At 41.0% G+C, this 22,389-nt stretch overlaps 1 protein-coding gene across 1 annotated transcript; it reads left to right on the top strand.

Annotated features, from left to right (window-relative positions):
• The first annotated feature begins 8,292 nt into the window (after nt 1–8,292).
• On the top strand, nt 8,293–11,581 carry LOC134446943 (zinc finger MYM-type protein 1-like). The gene is made up of 3 exons (XM_063196237.1): nt 8,293–10,113; nt 10,219–10,333; nt 10,966–11,581. Exons 1-3 carry the CDS (start codon nt 8,483–8,485, stop codon nt 11,491–11,493), a joined length of 2,274 nt encoding a protein of 757 aa, XP_063052307.1. The 5' UTR covers nt 8,293–8,482; the 3' UTR covers nt 11,494–11,581.
• Nucleotides 11,582–22,389: the final 10,808 nt, after the last annotated feature.

Genomic DNA, 22,389 nt, shown 5'->3' with positions numbered 1-22,389 from the left:
TAGCCTACATTGAACGTAGCCAAACACCCTGACCAAATTCTCTTCAAAGTAAAGTAAAGTGAAAATGAAGGGTGGTGAGGTAATGGTTTCAGGTAGTTTATCATTTCACCAACGACGAGCTTCAAGCCTAGCTACATCCCAACAATTGCTTAGACTTCACTAGAAAACTGCGTGTGTTTTTACTTACCGCCAATCTCAGACACCAAATGCTTCACTCTTATTACTTTCAAAATACCAGACCTACGTAATCCATGGTATTCTGTCGAAGTTAGTATGATAGGCTAATACAGCTGAGTTTCAGAAAGTCAGAGAGCACTGTGGAAACTATGACAAACTCATATGGCCATGCCGCGAGGGCGAGGCCTGTAGATTTTGAATTGCCAATGTTGCAGCATAGAATACGTCAGACAACTGTTTGGAGATGTAGGCTTATTTAATTGTCGATTAAGTGTTGAAACATGAATAATTAGGCCTACCGCGTCAACCGTCGAAGCAGAAAAAGCAAAATGCGTCCTTTTCATTATCCGGAGTTCCTGATAGCGCGCGTCCTGTGCTGTGTGACGCAGTGTACTATTTTCTAAGCCTGTAGTTTTTGTTATCAGACGTAGAACCATGTGAAGTAGGCCCCTAATAGCCTTCATGAAATAAAACACACAGGTTCACTTTCTCATACACACAACACATCTTGTTCATTCTCAGGCACGTCTTATGTAAAATTGTGGTAGTGTGAATACACACGTTGATACACTGTAGATGTTGATTGCTGTTTTGCATTTTAAGCTGATAGTTGAAATGCCATAAGAGCCTAGGCTACTATAACGGATATCATTAGCACAAAAAATACATGCGAATATGTATGCATGCATAATGGGCACATGCACACCTGTGAAGGGTATTCCCATGCAGACGTAGTTTACCCTAACTCTGAACAGACTGGATCCACCCATCAATTACCTACAGTTTATCCTCCTCATAGAAGTCTAGGTACGAAATATATTAATTTGAATATACACTTTTATACTTTTAATATTTGAAAACTATGCAGACATGTTTTAATGTTTTCTTAAAATATATAATCTGACGCCACTCTGCTTTTGGGCACCTCAGATGTCTTAGTTTACTATTTCACACCTGTGAAAAATGCGCGTGTACGCGCACACACACACACACACACACACACACACACACACACACACACACACACACACACACACACACACACCATATTCAGGCTGATAGTGAATGCAACTTCCAAATATGCATGATGGATATTGAGTTGTACTGAACAAATCTACTTGAATTCAGTTCAATGGCCATAAAATGTATGTTTTTAATTGTACAGTGAGCCAGCCTTGTGTGCATGCGTATGAGAGCAACAATGCATACACTCCCAGTACCACCAGATCCTTCCTCACACTCACACTCACACTCACACGCACACGCACACACTCTCTCTCTCTCTCTCTCTCTCTCTCTCTCTCTCTCTCTCTCTCTCTCTCTCTCTCTCTCTCTCTCTCTCTCTCTCTCTCATAGATGTTATATTTTATTTTAAAGTATTTTTAGATGATGAGAAATACAAGACACGCATGCAGACATTTACAGACAGTTTAGAATGTGTCTCTGTTTTATCTCACTGGGCCACTCCGTGCTCCCCATTTCACATGGCACTGGAAGTCACTATAAGCCTTTTCTGACACAACTCACCGACTGACTTGGAGATTGAGGAAGGCTACAATAAGAAAGACAAATTATACTAATCAAATCATACAGACATATGATTGCAAACATGCAACATAAGTTTTACAGGAAGACTTGTAAACCTTTTTCAAACAAAGACGTTCATTACACATGACATGACATATTGTGGTTTTAGTGTTTGTATGCAATGAAATAGTTAAGTTTTTTTGTATTAAGTAGTATTTTCTGGTCCTTGAATCAGTGTCACAAAATGTGGAAACATTTGCATTTCACCCAAAATAATGTATGTCTTTCTATCTACCTCATGAAGACAATCTGAGATGTATATTTATATAAATGAAGTACCAAACGTGTGTAAAATATTTTCTCTCTCTAGGAAAATCGGAAACCCTTGAGCAAGTCTCCTCACCCCTTCAGCACCATGGACAGATCACAGGTACTACAACTACTGCAGGTATTGTGAGCAAAACGGTTCAACATCAACAGACTTCATGACAAAAAAAGTACAAAATTAATGAGATTATTCATCGCCTTGTTGAATGTTTTAGCCTGGTTTTACCATACCCGCGTACTTTTGCACTGAAGTGCTTATGCCTGTAAAGGCCAGGCTACATATGAATGCATAGCACTTAAGCAGACTCAATAGCCTTGTTGCTTTTCCAGTTACTCAGTTTGGCCAGGCCATGAATCTTTGTTGGGTGGTATTAGCTGAATGATTTTTTTATGAATGATTTTTAACACTCCACTTTGTAGTCAAAGTAGACATCCTGTGGTTACATGAATAGCCTCTGTCACAGCATTAGCACTTTTGACTGGTTATTGCTAAGATGTATACCAAAATCTATCAGGTTGAACCAGGCCATGCATTTGTGTTTCATCTGAACCAGACCAGTGGTGTTAAAATTAGATTAAACTGGCTTTATTTGAACTCTAGTGTTAGTGCATATAACATTGCATTCACCTGACTGGTGAAAATATGTAATTTGAAAAGAATGTATTGCGTCGGGAGCTGTATCTTAAATTTGCAAGGCATGTGCATATTGTAGGGTGAGATGTGCACAAACATCTGTGTGCTAGACATGATGAGGTTGTAGGAGGTTGAAAGGATCTCTCACCATGTGGTGCATTGGCCGGGTGTGTCATGGATTTTAAGTGAAGATTGAAGAAACATAATAGTCTGGTACAGTAAGAGAACCACACAAGTCACAAGGGGCATTTTTTTTAAAAATACACAAACGTCTGTGTTGTAGACGGTAGATCATTTTACTATTTCACACAAGGACAGCAAGGCCCGCATTGGTATAGGAAAGATGCCAGAAAGGGTATTGTATTTGTTTGACAGCAAAACACACACACACACACACACACACACACACACACACACACACACACACACACACACACACACACACACACACACACACACATATAATATATAATATTGGTTGGTAATAATATAGCATGTGTAGTTTTCTTTTTGCAATAATAAGGTGTTATAGATTTCATCTGAAGATAAATGGAAATTGTGATCTTGTGTAGTAAGAAACACACAAGTCACACAGCATTTTCTACGTATTAAGGGACTGAAGTAACTGAATTATCCAGTCAATGTTTTACTTTTCATAATTACAGGTGTGTGTGAGACACATTAATTATATTTATGTGTTTTATGTATCTGTCTTTGAATCTAATCCTGTGTGTGTGTGTGTGTGCGTGTGCGTGCGGGCATACGTAGATCCATGTCTATGTATGTCCATGTGTATGTGTATGTTGTAGGTGCTTTGGTTCTGTGTGCTGAGGGCGTGTCTGTACGACCTCCATCCTGCCTGATATCTTCTCCCGTCACCAAGTGCTGGTGACTCACTGGAGGTGTTATGGGTGACTCAGTGCTGTCGCTCCTCCCAAGCCCAGGTGAGGCTCCCAGTGACGTCAGAACAGACTAACAGGTACGGCAACCCATAGCCACGTCTCCACACGTTGGGGTAGCCCGGGCAGCTCGTGTAGGGTCTACAGTATGTCAGTCTCAGCGGTAGTGTTGTTGTTCTTGTTGGAATTCGTGTCAGGGGCATTCGGGGCCCTTGGCGCGTGAGTGGCTTGTGATCAGACGTCAGTAGACGTGGTGGGACATGCGTACGTCTGTAGACACACAAGGGGCATGTTTCCATGGAACACGTTACACACACACACACACACACACACACACACACACACATTTTAAGTTTATCATTCAGACGTCAGTGGTTGTGGTGGGACATACGTACTGTACTGTACGTATGTAGACACACATTGAACCAGAGTGGACGATGGCTCATATGAGCAGGGGGGACATCTTGTTGTGTTGCTGGTTTTAGGGGAATACTTACGTAGATGGTGGAGAGCATGTAAACACACACACACACACACACACACACGGTTATGCGTACACACATGGTTACACGCACACACACACACACACACACACACACACACACACACACACACACACACACACACACACACACACACACAAATGCACACACACCCACACAGTAAACCATGTGTACCGTAACATAGCATGCACACATGCACAGAAACATTTTTATTCACTGACACAAACTCCCTGCCATTTACAGATTTTATGATTAGGAGTAGATGCTAATTGATGTTACTGTATTATATTAAATGGCATTTATTGTGAATGAGAATGAATTATGTGAAATGTAGTTTATTTGACACAATAGAGCCAAAATGTGTTGTTCTTTTTTTTAATCAGAAACATTTCCTCTGAAACTTTTAACAAATTCACTGTGTTGATAACTTCATTTGGTTTAGTTTCGGAGATGTCGTTGTCTGTTAGTTTCCAAGGTTGTTATGGTAGGAGACCCTAAACTCATCATTTTCCCAGGTATGAATTAAAGGCAGTAATCATAACTACAGGCTGCCACTTTAGTGTCAGTGGTTCCCTTCTTTTAAATGATGTTGTATAAGAATCATAGTCCGTCAATGAATCTAAAAATAGTGTGCATGCGATTTGTTGCAATAACGGCAGTGTTACCACATACCGTTGGTTATGCAAATGTTAAAAAAAAATATCATCAGTGGTATGTTTTGTATAGGTAGTGTATGAACAGTAAAGGGCCTTAGTTTGAAGATTACTAAAATAGATCTGTGGTCCTAGTGTCACAGATTAGGCCTTTTCCTGTTGGTAATTGTTCTGAATATACAGTATCTATTTAGTGCTGGCTTCCACCCTTTAATTCATAGGCAAATCTCTATTAATGTGGGAGATTGCAGTGCCTTTGAAATGTTTCAATGATTTCAACCTGAAAAAATGGATAGTCTTTTGATGCATTTTATTATGTTATGCATCCCAAACAGAGATAAGCAACCTGACATGCACAACAGATTCAGCATTCTGTGTTAAAATGTGCTATCATTTATCTTCTCTGATATAGTAGGCAGTTATGAACAAAAGGCTTTGGCAAAAACACATTCGTAGAAGTTATATATTGTGACCTAACTCAACATTGAAGGCACAATCAACACTATCAGCTTTCCAGATTCTGGATGTGAATGATTACAGAAAAAATAAAATAGCCATTTGAACAACAGAATTAGGACAATGTTCTAGTTGCCAAATTAATGTGTCTGACACCTTTGCTCTGATCCCCAACCCTGGTGAAAACGTGAAATTGGTTACTGAGTGGGGAAAAAAGGAAGGATAAGTACAATAATTTTAAGACTGAAAAATCAGATAGAGAGGAAGTAGTGTAGACGGAGACAGAGGCGCAGAGAGGCGGATAGCAGACTAGACGGATAGAGACTAAAACATAGACAGAGAAAAAGATAAACAGCCAGACAGACATTCTTACATCTGTTGGCAGCTGCAGACAACAGAGGCTTGACTTGTGGGGGGGACGTGGTGGACGGACCTGTGTACCAAAAAACTCTGACTAAAAGGCCCATGTCTATTTATAGCCTCAGGTAAATTGAAGCGGTAAACATTTCTAATGGCGGACCAACAAAAGGAGACTGGATGTCTCCTGAATTTGCCAGGTGCACGTACGTACTCTAGAAGGTTATTACCAAAACAGTACCCCTACCCACAACACCCAACCTCATCTCAGCTCCTTCTGCTCCTTCTGCAAATTTCATAATAAGCTTTTTCCTAATATTAATCAGCCGTTCATATGAACAATATTAGTGATATTAGTTAATATATGAATCAACTCATTTTTTTTTTGCTTTTTCCCATTCTTTGTGGCTTGTGCTGTTCTCTTCTTAGCGTGGATGAAGTGGACTTAATGATAATCAGTAATTATGTTGGCCAGCGCATGATTGAAATGTTTATTTGCTGCCTCTGTCTGTGTGTGTGTGTGTATGTGTCCGTATGTATGTGTGCGAGTGCGTGTGTGTGTGCGTGTGCACACGTCTGTAAGAAAAGGAGAGAGTGTGCTTGCTCTCCGGGCACATACATCAACCCACAATGTCCATTTCACTATCCAAGTTTATTTTGTCCTCTCTTCAGATTATTTTATTATACTGCGGCATCTCGATGATGTTCATCACAATCCATCAAGTTGAGACACTTATTCAGAACATTTGTTAAACTGTGCACTTGATTGTGCTTAGACAAAAGTAGCGAGATGGCAGACACATAGCAAAATAAGACAGACAAAATGGTGTGAATGCTTCAATGTAAGCAATTCTCATTTGGCTCATTCACGAAAAAAGTTCCAGTCTGATTCAGATGCAGAACATGACAGGAGTGAAACAAAAAGCAAGGCATGTTTTGCACACATATTGTACATTGAGAAAGTTGTCAAACACTGGAGAGGTTTGATTAATACTTTATTTATACATAATTGTTATACTTTATACCATACAGATTTTTCCCATTGACCTGTGCACTAAGTTGAAACATGACAAAGTAAAACAGGATTACAGGAGTGTTTTGTCACAAGGCCCTGTTAACCAGGGCCCTACCCCTTCAGTCAACACCTGATAACAGTACATTTAGTAACAATAATAACCTCACTAGTTACACTGTCTTTGAAATGATACCCCAAGCACGAAGGTTTTCTGTTTTGGCAGTGCTTTCTGTCTTATGGATACAAGTCAGAAAACTCTTGCCTTGGTATGATTGATCTGGAGATGCACAATTCAAATTAGGTTCCTTTGACTGGAGCTACAGTATTGGGTTTAGGAGTTTAATTTAAATTTCTTTTGCTAGTTTCTGATTTTTGTTTGTTTTTTTCATGTTGCTCAGCTTCTTGTGGTTTTGCTGAAATGTCAACTTTGACCTCTAGCCCAAGATCTTGATTGATCTGGAACAGCTGTGTCTGTTGTCCAGATTCCAAACTATTTTGCTGTATGCTGTGGCCAGCTGTGGCCTGGTGGTTACAGTGTTTTGCTACAAGTTTGAATCCTACAGCAGTATGAAGACTAGAGGAATAGGTGCTATCCAGCACCCTCCTCCATGGCTGAAGTTCCCTTGAGCAAGGTGCCTACTGTAACCAATACCCTGTACCTATTGAACTGCCAGTAACTTTGGATAAAAGCATCTGTTAAGTGTAATGTAGTGTAAAATGTAATGTAGTCTTCTGTCACAAACATCATCACATCATCATGATGACCAGTATTGGACACAGTGGGAGTGCAGTGCATGCTTTCATTGGTTGGACAGTAACTAATTATGACGTACGTACTGTAGTTCATTAAAGAGCTACTTTCCTCATCATTTCATTAATATTGCTGTGTTCACCATTATTACTGAATGCATTATAGGTCAGTTTTGCTTAAAAAAATACATTCTGGTTGCTTTGTTTCAAGCCGTCTTTGTAAGCTAGTAAAGTGGCTTGTGGTCAAACGAAAGGGTTTTCCGGTCCTTCTCATGCATATGTGTGACGCGAAAATGAGGCGTCTCTGATTGGCTCCTACTCCCTGCTCTGTGTGTATGCGAGAGTAGCAACCAGCTGATAGCTAGGCTGATCAAGGTTTCATGCCACCAAAAGTTTTGAAAAATTGTGGGAAATAAACATTCTCAACGTGTTTTTAGAAAAATAGCCGTACATCTATGGACGGGCATAAACCCAAATGGCTGACGCCTTTTCAATGTGACGCAAAATGTACAGGCTCTTCCTGATTTGCACCTTGCTCTGTATTGTTTCTGTGAATGGGAAACAGAGCCAGTGGAGGTGAGGCACAGCATGTGTATGTTACTACGGGGGACCCTCCATATTTCAAAAGGATCGAGTAAAACAGGTTTTCAGTGGAAGTAGATCTTAAAGTACAATTTACTAAAGAATGTTACTTATGTAGGCCTACACTTTTTTTTTTTTACTCGGGTACATTTTGACAAGTTTTTACAGTGACATACACTTATACTTAAAGATGCTCTGTAATGTTTTTTGTAGATTATTTCCAGAATTCGCGCTGCTGATTCACAACTGTTACCTTTTTCACAGTGGCGGCTTGCCCATAGAGGGCGCTCGGGCGCCGCCCTCCTGACGCTGAGAGGAAGAGGAGGAGAAAACAATAAATGTATAATTCGAAATAATATGTGTATCATTTCCCCACATATGTGTGGTCCATGCCAAGTGTATTCATGTGTGTTTCTACAATAATCCAAAATGAATCTGTCATGTCTGCCTTTGAATTTCGACTGTGGGAATCACAATTTTCTCTTCTTGGGCGCTGTCTTGAGCGACCCTGAAGTGAGGCAAACGGCCAATCGGGAAATGGTTGCCAAGACAAAATATTAAAAAAATCGATTCATTTCAGCCTATCAGCGTCGCCGAAAAAAATGATTGGGGGCGCTAGAAATTGCGAACTACAGAAATGTTTGTGCTGTCACCATAGTGATCAGCTAAACTTCTTTGTTGACGTTTTACACAATCTGAGAGGAATGATGGCGGCGATATTGACCGTAGCTGAGGTGAATCCACCAAATTCAGTCATTTCTTTGAGGAACTATCCTTTCGCAAGAAGGACGATGGCTGAAAGGATACAGGTGAAGGAGCTGGGGCCCGACAAACCAGAGATTAATATAGCACAGCCAACCAAAGAGGGGACGAGGAAGTACATTCGGACTTTTAACCGAAGTTGGTTTGAGCGAAAGTCCTGGCTAACAGGCTGTGGGGCAACCAGTGCACTGTTTTGTTTTCCCTGCATCCTCTTCAAAAATGACAAGTCCGATACGACATGGACTGAGTCTGGACAGACGGATTTAAAGCACTTATCTGAACGGATGAAAAAACACGAACGGTCAAGAGTGCACATGGAGAATTGTGTAAAGCTTGCCATGCTAGGGAGGGTCAGCATAGCGACTCAATTAGACGACGGTCACCGCATAGCCATTCGGCGGCACAATGAGGAGGTAGACAAAAATAGACATGTTTTGTCAAAGATCATTGATTGTGTGAAATTCTGTGGTGCGTTTGAGCTGGCAATGAGGGGACACGACGAGAGAGAGAGTTCTGACAACCCAGGAATTTTCAGGGGCCTGGTGGACCTATTGGCTTCAATCGATCAGGACCTGAGGCAGCACCTGGACAACGCCACCGTGTTCAAAGGTACATCCAAAACTGTACAAAACGAGCTGTTGGACTGTATGCTGGCAGTCCTTAAAGAAAGAATAATCGAAGAGGTTACAACTGCGCGGTACGTAGCTATCCAGGCAGACGAGACCACTGACGTATCCACTCATTGTCAGCTTGTTCTAGTACTACGCTACATCGACAACGAGCATAACGTACAAGAACGTTTTTTCGAGTTCATGAAGCTGGAAAGGGCATGTGCGGATGTGATATCGGATGCTTTGCTGGAGAGGCTGCGCACTATTCTTCCCGAGGGCCAGGGTGGAAAGTTGATTGCCCAGGCCTATGATGGGGCCGCTGTGATGAGGGGAGCCACTGGCGGAGTGCAGCGCAAGGTGCAAGACATCTACCCTACCGCGCATTACACCCACTGTTACGCCCATCAACTCAACCTTGTCATGCAGAAAGCAACTTCTCACATTCCCCAGATAAGTCACTTCTTTTCAGATATGGGGGGATTCGCTTCTTTTTTTACCAAGTCGACCAAGAGAACAGCTGTGCTTGATGAAATGGTGGCCCACAGACTTCCGAGTGCCTCGTCAACACGCTGGAACTTTAACAGTCGTGCAGTGAACACTGTGTACGAGCACAAGGATGACCTGGTGAGGTGTTTTCAGACCATCCGCAACAGCGACGCTTTTGATGGACAGACAAACAGAGAAGCCGGTGGGTTTGTCCGTATGCTGGAAGACGACTCATTCTGTTTCTTCCTCAACCTCTTCCACAAGATTATGCCACATGTCGATATCTTGTACAGCCAGCTACAGAGGAGAAACTGTGACTCCATCTACATCGGAGGGGCCATGCAGGCATTCATTCGCCGCATGCAGAATATCAGGTAAATGCATCAATATTAAAAGTAGCCGTGATGTTAATTATCCGACCATTGTTGGTTAATATACTGACAGCCTTCTGAACTCATGAATTGTATGTGTTGGATCAGGGATGCTGTCCCTTTCTTGGTTGGGGATGAGGAGTACAGGGGACCTGTTCAGGAACCAGCCCCAAAGAGACGGAGAACGTTGGAAGAGGACAGACAGCAACGTTTGGCAGAGGAGGTAAGCACTTGTTTACATCCGAGTGTCAATAAACATTTAATTAACTCAAAAACGGCAACTATCTGAAATTCTGTCGCAAAAAAAACATTTAATGTTGTGTAATGTTATTTACACAGAATTATAGTCCAATCATGTATGTTATGTTTGTATGTGTTGTATTTCAATGTAACACATGCATTTCTGCAATAAAATAACCAAGGTCTGCTGGTGTTGATGCAGACTCTATACATTATAGATATGCAAGAGTAGAAGGGTTCACAGGCCATTATGATTCTCATGAAATGTTAACTACAAATATATTATAACTTTATATCATACCATCTCATATAATGAAAAAACTAATGACTATTCAAAATGTGATTGCTGAATATCCCCTAAACACTCACAGTTAGTCTTATTAAACTTACTCTTCCATGAATGTCCTGAATCTGATGCACTGGCAGGGAACACCTTGGTTACATTCATTTCCTATTGTCTACACTTCTCTATATGAATGCCTGCTTGTATTGTTAAAAAACGTTGTATATTGCTTCTTACAGAGTGATAAAATGTATCTATTGCCTCTCTCTAGTCTCTACCCATCATTTCCTGTGAAAACCTAATTCTTAATTTTTAAATTTCACATTTCATAGGTGTGTGACACCATTATGACCCATGCCACAGAGAGATTTGCCTTCACCAAGCACCTTGTCAGCGCCACTCTGCTGCAAGGAGACCTCTTCCAACAGCACAGGAGAAAGTTCCCAGATAGAGCCCTGGAAACTACAGTGGAAGCCTATCCCTCACTGGACAAGGCCAGACTTAAAACAGAACTGTCCCTGATCTATGACAATGAGGAGTTCCAGAATTGCAGTGGTGCGCTGGCTCTTTACCAGGTTTTGATGGCAAATAACCTTCAGGACACTTTCGCCGAAACTGTAAGTCTTTTAAACATCCTCATCACCACACCCATGACAACAGCGGAATCAGAGAGGTGCTTCTCTACATTAAACAGGATAAAAACCTTCCTCAGGAATACCATGGCACAAGACAGGCTTAATGCTCTAGCAATGCTCTCCATTGAAAAGAAGATGGCACGTGGCATTCATGATTTCAATTCCAGGGTGATTGAAAAATTCGCTTCTCAGAAGGACAGAAGAGCAAAATTCTTATACAAATAGGGACTTGCACCATTTTTTGTGTCTAGATGTGTGCAGCTGTGAATGCAGATACTGTATTTGTTCATAATGTAAGATCCATGTACATTCAGTTTTGTGTGTGTGTGTGTGTGTGTGTGTGTGTGTGTGTGCGCGCGCATTTGAGGTTGTGGATGTGTGCTAGTGTGAATACAGATAGATGATCTGCACGTATGGATTCAGGTTGTGTGTGTGTGTGCATATTTGCACATGTTGATGTGTGCTGGTGTGAATACGGTACAAACACTATGTATATATTTTGTTCATATGTCATTTAGACAGAGATTATTTAAGTATATATTCTAGACTGTATAAGTCTCTCTGATTTAGATACCTGTGTGTGTGTGTGTGTGTGTGTGTGTGTGTGTGTGTGTGTGTATTGTATGATATATTTGTATTTTTGCTCTGTTCCTGGCAAATGAATATTGAGACTAACTGAACTGTTGATTTTGAAGAAATTAAATTTTCACTTTGCAAATATAATTTTCTGAGCATTTATTTGCTATTTATGTACATCATGCAACTGAAAATGCAGGCTGAATCGAGCAGGTTTTGCATTTCTTATGTCAAACAGGTTAATCCAAAAATGCGCTAGAATGCAGGAAATTGCACCTAAGAAATCCCAAATTTTCTGTGACATATGCTTACAGTATCACTCTTGGTGCCCCACCAATATTTTTTTTGACCAGCCGCCACTGCTTTTTCATGAATACTTACCACCAACATCAAATTCTGAGTATTCATTATGACTGGGAAAATGGCTCTTTTCATACATAAAAAGGTGGATCTTCTCCATGTCTCCATGTTGTACTTTGTACTTAAACGTAAGAACGTACTTCGTCCACCTCTGATGATGATGTTTGCACCATGTCTGACAGTAGAAACTACAGGAATAAGGTGATGCGTTTTCACATGTACCTGGCCTGTTCCTCTCATTGCTTCAGGAATCTTGGCTATATATTTCAGTCATTGTTTTATTAGAGCTTAGGATTCATATAAAGCTCTTATTGTGGCAAAACTGAAGTAAAATCACTACTGTAGAGTAGAGTAGAGTAGAGTAGAGTAGAGTAGAGCGGAGTAGAGTAGAGTAGAGTAGAGTAGAGTAGAGTAGAGTAGAGTAGAGTAGAGTAGAGTAGAGTAGAGTAGAGTGCTTTTATTGTCACTATATAAATACAGTGAGATTCTGTTTGGAAGCATCCCACAAATGCCCACAAAATAAAAGATATATTAGCAGTATAATAAATAATATATAAAAGTCCATATGCATCTCACAGTATAGAGAGTCCTGAAGTATTGAGGGGGGGCAGGTGACGTATTGAGTTCAGAAGTCTAATGGCTGTAGGATAGAAACTGTCCTTCATTCTCGTAGTGCGGGCACACAGAGTCCTAAAGCGCCTGCCAGATGGTAGCATGGTGAAGAGCCTGTGACCCGGGTGTGTGTGGTCTTTAAAGATGTTTAGTGCTCTGTTTGTGCAGCGTGTATGGTGGATCTCCTCAAGTGCGGGTAGTTTGCAACCAATGATTCTCTCTGCTGTTTTAATAATGCGCTGTAACATCTTCTTGTTGTCGTGTGTGTGGGTACCCATTAGTAAAGTCACTGTTGATTAAAAGTGTTCACCCCTGACCAAATAGCATTGTGTGGTGCTACACTAACCTGCACTCCTACTACCCCGAAAACGTCCTCTTAATGGAAGTGTTATGCGTGTACAGTATCCCCATTGACATGTATGCTGCACAGGTCTTGAGCTCTCTCTTCCTCTCTGTTTCTCTCTCTCTCTCTCGTTCTCTCTGGGAGAATTAAAAAAAAAACAGAAACAGAGGCAAGGTGTGGTACTTGGTTTTAATTCTGTGGTGTTGCGCCACAGAATGGTCCATGCGTGGGAAACACAATGAAATGATTATTACAGAAAGCTATTGCCTTACTTCTATGTGCCTATGCCATGGCGTGAGTTGGCCATGGTGCATTGTCTAATGTGCTTAATTCTCTCTGTATTTCATTAGTGTTATTAGTTTCATATCAGTAATGCCAACAGTGGAGACGCAGTACAGCCGAATACCACTTTTACGTGCAGCATTCGGTATGATCTACTGCAGTGTTTCTCAAACTTTTTCAGACCGAGGACCACTTTGTCCCCCCCAAAAATTATCGGGGACCACCTGTCAACTGAATTGGCAGTTGATGGTTGCTAATTTGACACGTCTAATTTTGGTGCAGATAACATTCTTTTATTTACATTTACAAGCCTGTCTTATTGTGGTGAAAATGAGACTTCAGCCATGTTTAGCTTTGTAATAGTGCAACAAATATAGCATACTGCTAGCTTGTCTTGGAAAAATAAAAATCCCCTCGCGGACCACCTGAGCTCTGTCGCGGACCACTAGTGGTCCCCGGACCACACTTTGAGAATCACTGATCTACTGCATTTCAAAAAGTGCAAGCATGAAGTGTTTTCCAGGCTAAGGCTCCTTTTAACATAGTGTGAGCCAATCAGGCTTAGTCCAGCAAAATCCTGATGGGTTGTTGTGCTGCTGTGGAGCTGCCAGAAATGGTATGTTCTGTGAATTTATTTATTTTTTGGCTTAAACCACATCTGTTGGCCCCTGTAAATCTGCAGACAACACAGCCTGTTCCGAATCCCCTCAAACTAGCAGCCCCTCAAGTGTCAAGTGTCTGTTAGTTAGTAAGGGTTTTTCCAGGGGCATTATGAAGAGTTCAGATGCAAAACCCCCTAAGTGCCTTTTCAGAAAAAAATCTTAATTCATTTTTATTTAATACAAAGCAAATCAAAATTGCATTTTTAAAATGTCATTTATGTAATATAACTATTTATATGTATTGTCAAGTACATGAATGTAAACCAAACCAACAACGGGATTCTCAAAAAATATAGAAGTGCAGGTCTTCAGAAATGGAGTTAGGGGGTTTTGCATCTGAACTCTTCATATAATAGGGGGTAAATTGGGATTGTGTTACCAGAGCCCCACGTTTCTGGGGGCCCCCATGGAGTCAGATACCCAGTATGTGGTGGGGTCCAATAGAGCCTAGTATGGCTACTATGTACTACATAGGGCACAGTATTTGCTGCTCCGCAACCGGATTTCTCTCTCTCTTTTCAGTCCACATAAGACCTATGGCTCTGCTTTTGTGGCTACCCCACATTGCCACAAATGCCCTTTGAATGTCATTCACATTGAGCGCTGAGTTTTTCTAACCTAGGATCTCCATCTGTGGCTGAGTCTGGCGTGATGGCCAGATCTAAAGGCACTGGTGGAAGTTTAAAGTAGACAGACCCTAGAATTACATTACAGGGGATAGGCATGGCTGGGCCATGGATATGTTCTCCAATTACAACACTCTATTTGTGTAGCAAGAGGGTGGACTTAGAAGATGACGACAGGCTATGCTGGTCTATTATCTGCAGTTCACACCAGCTGGAATGGCAACCATTTGTAACACCCGCACCTTTAGCGTTGCCTATGGTGCTACCCCAGACTATACCTGCACATTGTCATGTCTTTCCAGTCTAGGAAGTTCCACTTTGTCACTTTATGCAGAATGTTGAGTGCTGGATCCAGTGTCAGCATAGGCGGGGACACAAACTTCTTTTTTTGTAAGTGGTCTGGAAAATATTTTTTTTCTGATTTGAAGGGGGGGGTGTATTGGCATACTGGAGGTAACAAAGTTGTGGTGTTTTTTTTTTAATTCCCCAGAAATTCCCCCTGATCTGCACCCCTGGTGAATGTTGCTTCAACAACGCAGACATGTGAAACAAACCAAAATTTGAAACATGGTGGAGTAGTAGATGAATGGTTAGTGTCTGAAGCACTTTTTATCTTTCTTGTAAAAAACTTCAGTCATATAGAGATAAATCATTTCTAACAGGTTCTTCCCTTAGCAGGCCTTCACATTGACACAGAACTGTACAGCAGTACACAGAAATGTACACAGTGGGGTAGCTGTGACGCACTGCATTAATGCACCATATACAGACAAATTACCTTTGGGGACCCAGGTTTGAATCCGGCCTGGGTCATTTCCCAACCCAATCCCATTGCTCTCTCCTAATAATTCCTGTAATATCAGCACTCTCCTGTCAAATGAAAGTCATAAAAGCTAAAAAAAAACCCCACACAATTCAAAAATAAAATGTATTCACATTAAAAGCCAAAATGTATCGTTAATGCCAGTCTTTGTCAAGAGCTGCCAAATGTAAGACTCCAAGATAGGTGTGTGTGTGTGTCTGTTTGAACTACAGTATGTCCAATGTAGGGCTGTAACGATATTGTATCGAACCAAGAAATCGTGATACGCAGAGTGATGCTGTATCACGAATCGCAATGCAAGGAGGGAGTGGCATGATACGCCCTGTCAAAGTTTTGTTACCTTTCAGTCCTGAGAACAACCACATGATGTGATGTGATTATGCTTCAAATTATCATCATTATTATTTTAAACCTTTTAATATTATCACTAGCCTCTTGTAACCTATTCTACCTATAAACTATCATAGTTTTCATAGATTTCGAAAATCGTGGGGTGTACTGAACCGTAGGTCAAATATCGTACAACATACCGAATCGTGAGTTGAGTGTATCATTACAGCCCTAGTCCAATGATGTAGATTAGACAGGGTGGATCTCGGTCACGTTATACTGTACAGTAGATGCATCTGAAGGTCTTTTGATAAAAATAGAAGAGGGCAGGGTTCAGTAACATGCCTTAATTTAAAACGGCAACAAACAGTTTTTATATTTTCGAAATGAACAAATCAAGATTTTTGTTTTCTTTGTGGGATGTTGTTGACAGATTAATGAAGAGAAAATGAAATAGATACTGTATATTGTAAGAACAGTCTACAGCAGAATGTGGCCAAACAGGGGCATGCACTATGTATTGTGTACCTCTGTCTCACCAAGCATCACAATGTATCCAACAGAGTTGCGTGCGTGTTGCAGAAGAGATGTGGGAACTGGTGAGCAGTGAGTCAGACGAAACAGAGGGTGACGGAAATGAGGAGAGCAGGAGAAGAGCAGCAAAGGAATACAAGAGACCGGGAGAGAGAAGGAGAGAAGTGGAGAGACAGAGAGGGAGAGCAGGAGACAGCTGAACTAAGCTGGAATGAGTTAGTTAGAGGAAGAACAACAGAGGAGGAGAGAGAGAGAGAGAGAGAGAGAGAGAGAGAGAGAGAGAGAGAGAGAGAGAGAACAGGAGAGCGCAGCAGAGAGGTGCTCTCAGTGCGGGCGGGGGAGCTGTTGTTTTGGGTAGTAGGTATCGGCCGCCACCTAACCTATACAGACAGACACACCTGGACTGGACTGGAGTGTCGCTGGGTGGCAGTTTGAGTAGGGGTGTGGCAAAGTCTTGCCGTTTCAGAATGCAGTAGATGTATCAGCATGCAGTACAGTGTATCCTGTTTTACCATGGAGTTTGCTGTGTGAACATAGGAATATCTGAAAGATGGTCTTTTAAAAATCAAAAAAGAAGAAGTTTCAGTATACATTTCTTCAGTTGGCCTAGTGTCCGCTTGACAATTATTCATTTCTTGTTAAATCAACTCTTTCTTTTAATGACTCAGGTGTGACTAGATCTGTTAGACTGAATCTGTTGTTCTGTGTTTCACGAAACGTAAAGGCAAGACAAAGGCTTCATGAAGCTGACTGTACTGTAAAAGAATTTTAAATCTGTGTGTATGCTGATGATAAGACTGTGGCTGAACTAAAGGTTTCCCATAGTCAATTCCATGACAGTCAGTTTCATTTTGTTTATTTGTCAATGTGTGTGTCTCCCTCCCTCTCTGTCTCTTTATTTTAAATTGACAGAGAAATGGTATGTAATAACCCCAACAAAAACAAAAGTGTGTGTGTGTGTGTGTGTGTGTGTGTGTGTGTGTGTGTGTGTGTGTGTGTGTGTGTGTGTGTGTGTGTGTGTGTGTGTGTGTGTGTGTGTGTGTGTGTGTGTGTGTGTGTGTGTGTGTGCGTGCGTGCGTGCGTGCGTGCAATGTACATGTGCATGCTTTTGTGTGTGAGAAAAACAGAGAAATGGAGAGATGGGGAGTGAAATAGATCATCTGTCTGGATTTTTGGGTGTGGTTTTGGTTTGTGCGTTGATTTAAACTGTACCCTCAGCCTATTGCCAGGAGTAAAACTGTAGTGGTGCAGTGATGTTTAAAATCAAATAATGTGTCTTGAGTTCCCGTAGGACAGTGTGAGGGCCGAACATGACGTAAAGCAGGTGTCACCAACGTGCTGCCCGCGGGCACAAGGTAGCCCTCCAGGAGCTTCTGAGGTGCCCATCAAGGATGTTATAATAGTGAGCACTACAAAATGTAAGTCATAGTTAATGCTTTTCTTCATCTAAATATGAGATTATTTCTTTGTAACCTATGAAGAATATTTCTTTATAACCTATAAGCAAACTATCATTCAACCATACTGTGACTTGAGAAAGATGTCAAGATATCAGTAGAGGACTTTGAATAAACAAGTAGCCCTTGGGTAGCCCTCGGACCCATAAAGGTTTGGGACCCCTGACGTAAAGGCAGTCTGTGCAATGGGGCACCTAAGTCACGCCCTCTACTTCCTGGTTCATGGGGCAGGGGGAGTCAAAAAATAGTTACTGGGCTTGAAAATGAGTGTTTTTTTGACACCAATCCAAACCTTGGACCTCCACCTATGTACCACAAATCCAAAAATCACTCATTTTCAAGCCCAGTAATATTTTTTTGACTCCCTCTGCCCCATGAACCAGGAAGTAGAGGGCGTGACTTAGGTGCCCAATTTTGGTGGAGAGAACCTCCTTGGACATGTGAAGGACGTGTTCATCTTCTAGAAAGTATACGGTTACATGGTGTATATCTGTTCATGTCTTACACCTCAACTATGCAAGGGAGATGGCATATTGACATGGGCTTATAATACAGCATCTAATAAGAATGAAGACTTTACTCATGGGTGACAGCGTGGAACAAGGAGGTTGACGTGTAATGGAGAGAGAGAGAGAGAGAGAGAGAGAGAGAGAGAGAGAGAGAGAGAGAGAGAGAGAGAGATTGTAAGAGTGTATGTGTGAGTGAATATGTCTGTATGTGCCTATGAGTGAATGATAAAGATGTGTGTTGTGGGTTGGGGGGCACACAAAAAGACAAAGGGAGGGACGGGGACAGAAACTAACGGTGGATGCATGTCGGTGTGTGGGTGTGGCTGTATGTGTGTGTGCAGAGGAGAGAGAGTGTGTGAGAGAGAAATACAAAGAAACAGAAAGTGAGAATGGTTACATGTGTGTGTGTGTGTGTGTGTCTGTGTCTGTGTGTCTGTGTGTGTGTGTGTGTGTGTGTGTGTGTGTGTGTGTGTGTGTGTGTGTGTGTGTGAATGGTTACATGCCTCTGTGTGTGTGGGGGGGCTTTGTGTGTGTGTGTGTGTGTGTGTGTGTGAGAGAGAGAGAGAGAGAGAGAGAGAGAGAGAGAGAGAGAGAGAGAGAGAGAGAGAGAGAATAGAAAGTGGGAGTCCTTACATTGCCTCTGTGTGTGTGTGTGTGTGTGTGTGTGTGTGTGCGGGCGCGCTCACGCACATTCCTGTGACCGAGAGTGTGTGTGTGTGAGAGAGAAGGGGGGTAGGAGGGCCACCATGTTATGGGTAGTTACAGTCGTTGGAACACCTTCTGCGTGCACACTGTGCAAAAAAATAAAGAAATAAGACTGCTCGCATGGCCATACACGTTTGAATAAAACAATTTTGAAAGTGTCGACCTAGCGCTGTCCCTCCGTCATATTAGAAACAGGAAAGCAATTGAGTGACTTGACACTTAACTTTGATTATAATCTCATTTTGTGTGTGTTATGATGTAGATTTATATTGATTCATAAGAGAATCAGTTCAGTGCATCCAGGTGAAATATTCTGGGATAAGATTAATATTTTAAAATTAATATTTTACTTGTGTGAAATGTATGTAAGTTTCACAAAAAATAAGGAAATGTTTAATGAGGCATACTGTCGTATTTCAGATTTTAATAGACAAATGATTACCTTTGAGAGAACAGGCGAACAGTTGGTCTTATTGGAGTCTGATACATCATTATTTTTGGATTGAACAGCAAAGCCATGGTATGATTTATAAATGGAAGACATGTTCATATGTGTTGCCTCATCCTAGACACTGGATAAACTTAATATAAAATAAATATTTTATAAAAAATATATAAATATAAATATAAACAATATCCCACATTGTTGAAACATATGCAAATGGAGTGTGTCTATGTACAGTATACCATATTCACAATTTCTCTCGCACGCTCTCTCTCTCTGATGGTGAAAGAGAGGAAGGCATAGTGAGAGGTTAGGTATTTTTTGCATATGAGGAAAAAATTGTAAATGTGATGCCTTATTATACAGATTTAAGAGGTAATGGGAATAAAGAAATTAAGCTTGGATGTGTAATTAAATCTGTGTGTGTGTGTGCGTGTGTGTGTGCGTGTGTGCGTGTGTGTGTGTGCGTGCGCGCGCACAGGCTCACATAAGGATGTCATTTTTAGTCACATTATGAAATGGGAGACAAGTGACCAGTCTGCCCATTTATGCTGTGTGGATAGGGTGAGTAGAGGAAAGCACACAGTCACAATTTTCACTGATGAGTGTGTCAGCAATATGCTATATGAATTTTTCTGTTAATGAATGTATATGTGTAAATGCACCAAATGTACCAAATAAAGGTATATTTTTGTAGGAACACTGACACATGAGAAAGGACGAGATTATTATCATTATTATTATTATTATTATTATTATTATCATTATTTGTCTTGGTAGGTCTTATCAGAGTAAAGGCTACTGGAGTGTAAAGACTTTATTTCTGTTGATTAGAAAGTGTTGTTGAAAAAAATGACAAACACTTAGGTGGGCATAGCATTGCTCTCCATTTAACACAATTATCATAGAAATATCCCTCAGGACTGTAAATTTTGTATGCAACGACAAGAAAGTTATGACATGTAAGAGTGTATAGCCTAGTTATTAATATACATATAGCTCTATATTTTAGACGATGCATCTTGTCGTCATATGGAATGCTGCTATGTCCATACTGCTGGATATATTAAGTCATATTTCCCACATCATTACCTAATACTCTTCATAACCTTTATCAAATGAAATTCTGTTCCTCTTACCAAACAAAATGAATGGGCCTCTTTTTTTTAGTTTGTTTGTTTTCCAGAAAGCAGTAACTCCGGCATAATATCTCATATTAAAATGTACACGTGTTGCTATACAAGTTGACCTTGAGGTAGCCTACCGGCTAGTATGTTTCTAGCAAATGTTAACTTTGTTACGCTGTAGATCTCGCACTATATGTCAGTAGCCTGCTGATACATTTGGAACGTGAAAATTGGGTGGATGTTTACGGTGGCTGAGAGGACTGGTCGATGACAAGGAAACTGAAAGTAGTTAATGCAAAGACACTGAGTGACATTGCTGATGAGAGTCCCATGTGTTTCGCCCGTATGGCAGCCATCACAGTGTGTACTGTAGTGTAATCGCACGGCAGTTTTGTATGAGCACGTCAACTAGAAATGGAGGTGCGTCGCAAGCAACCACAATATTGGCACACATATTTGATGTTTGGAGATTTAATGACAACTGGACAAACTTAGCTGTTACCAAACTTTGCCAAATTCAGAGAAGTATGAAGTTACTTTAGTAAATGTATCCCGCCATTTCGAGGGGGTAGTGGGCTACTTGTGGAATTAATTCAAACAGTGTGACGGTCCTATGTGGCAGCTCATGAAGGCCGCTGTCCACATGGCCGTGGTGCTGAAATGCTTTCCTCGGCAGGTGGGGCGACATGTCGCCCGTGCATGAGTGCCTTTATTCGTAATTTTGTGGTAACAACCTCCCTGCTACCGTTTGGATTAACCTTTAAGGTTTATGCTACAGTTATATTCATTTCAAAGGCGTCAACACGAAATATTTCAGGTTTTTATAGCAAAATAATAATAGGCCTAGTCTGTATTGTGGAGAGATCACACTGTGTGTTGCTCGGTAAGGTAGGTTTTCAATGGTTGAAAGCATGGTTTGTATCAGCATCATCTTAAATGTTAGGTGTTAATGAAGGTAGCCTATTAAAAGACATGAATATGATTTTAATAAAAGGCATCAATAGGAGAGGGGGAAAGTCCATAGGATTCAATGTCTTTGTTTCACTTGGGCACGGGAAATAATGTGTCCATTAGGCCTACAAATTACAGGCTACTCGTTTTGCAATGTAATATGTCAAATTGTTTTGTGTTTTAATAAATGATCTTTGTTCAAAATCCAGCACGTTATGTCATCTGTCTTCTTGATTTCAAAAAGTTTCAAAGGTTCTATCTCTCTTCATAACTTTTTTTTTTCATTCATAGAGCTCTGAGAGCAAAAACGTGTTTGTCTACAATGTGAGCAACAATAGGTATTCAGCCTTACAATAAGATTCCGAAATAAGGCAACGTTTTGTATAGTGATACATGAACGCGACGCCCCATATTTTGGGCACGAGGAGGGGAATGGTTCTCTGACATTGTAACTACATTCTCTTTAAAAACAAGGAACTGAATAAACATTTTGTCAAAATAAAATGTTTTGTATACTCTGTGAACCTTGCACGTGAATTTAATTTGACACAATATACATTAACACATCGCATTCGCCTGATATTTACGTTTAGTTATAGATCATGTCTGTGAAACGAGCGGGAATGGCGACAGTAAGCATGCATGCCATAAAAATCTACAGAGTACCACCACTGACAGCACTACAAGCATCTAGCATCCGCTACCACATCCCCCCAAAATAGCCTATCTGGTGCTAGTCACGACTGCATCTCAGACGTCAGGTTTGCTTTATCTTAAAG

Source organism: Engraulis encrasicolus, chromosome 4 (genome assembly GCF_034702125.1).
Source record: "Engraulis encrasicolus isolate BLACKSEA-1 chromosome 4, IST_EnEncr_1.0, whole genome shotgun sequence".
In the NCBI taxonomy this organism is placed as follows: Eukaryota; Metazoa; Chordata; class Actinopteri; order Clupeiformes; family Engraulidae; genus Engraulis; species Engraulis encrasicolus.
The sequence above is the reverse complement of the archived record's forward strand: the minus strand, read 5'-3'. Positions and strand labels throughout refer to the sequence as shown.

Excerpts from the sequence above, each read along its gene's own strand:
- LOC134446943 (XM_063196237.1), top strand. The coding sequence starts at position 8,483 with ATGATTGGGGGCGCTAGAAATTGCGAACTACAGAAATGTTTGTGCTGT. Across the intron at positions 10,114-10,218 it reads CGCCGCATGCAGAATATCAG|GGATGCTGTCCCTTTCTTGG; the intron begins GTAAATGCATCA and ends GTGTTGGATCAG. Across the intron at positions 10,334-10,965 it reads AGCAACGTTTGGCAGAGGAG|GTGTGTGACACCATTATGAC; the intron begins GTAAGCACTTGT and ends CACATTTCATAG.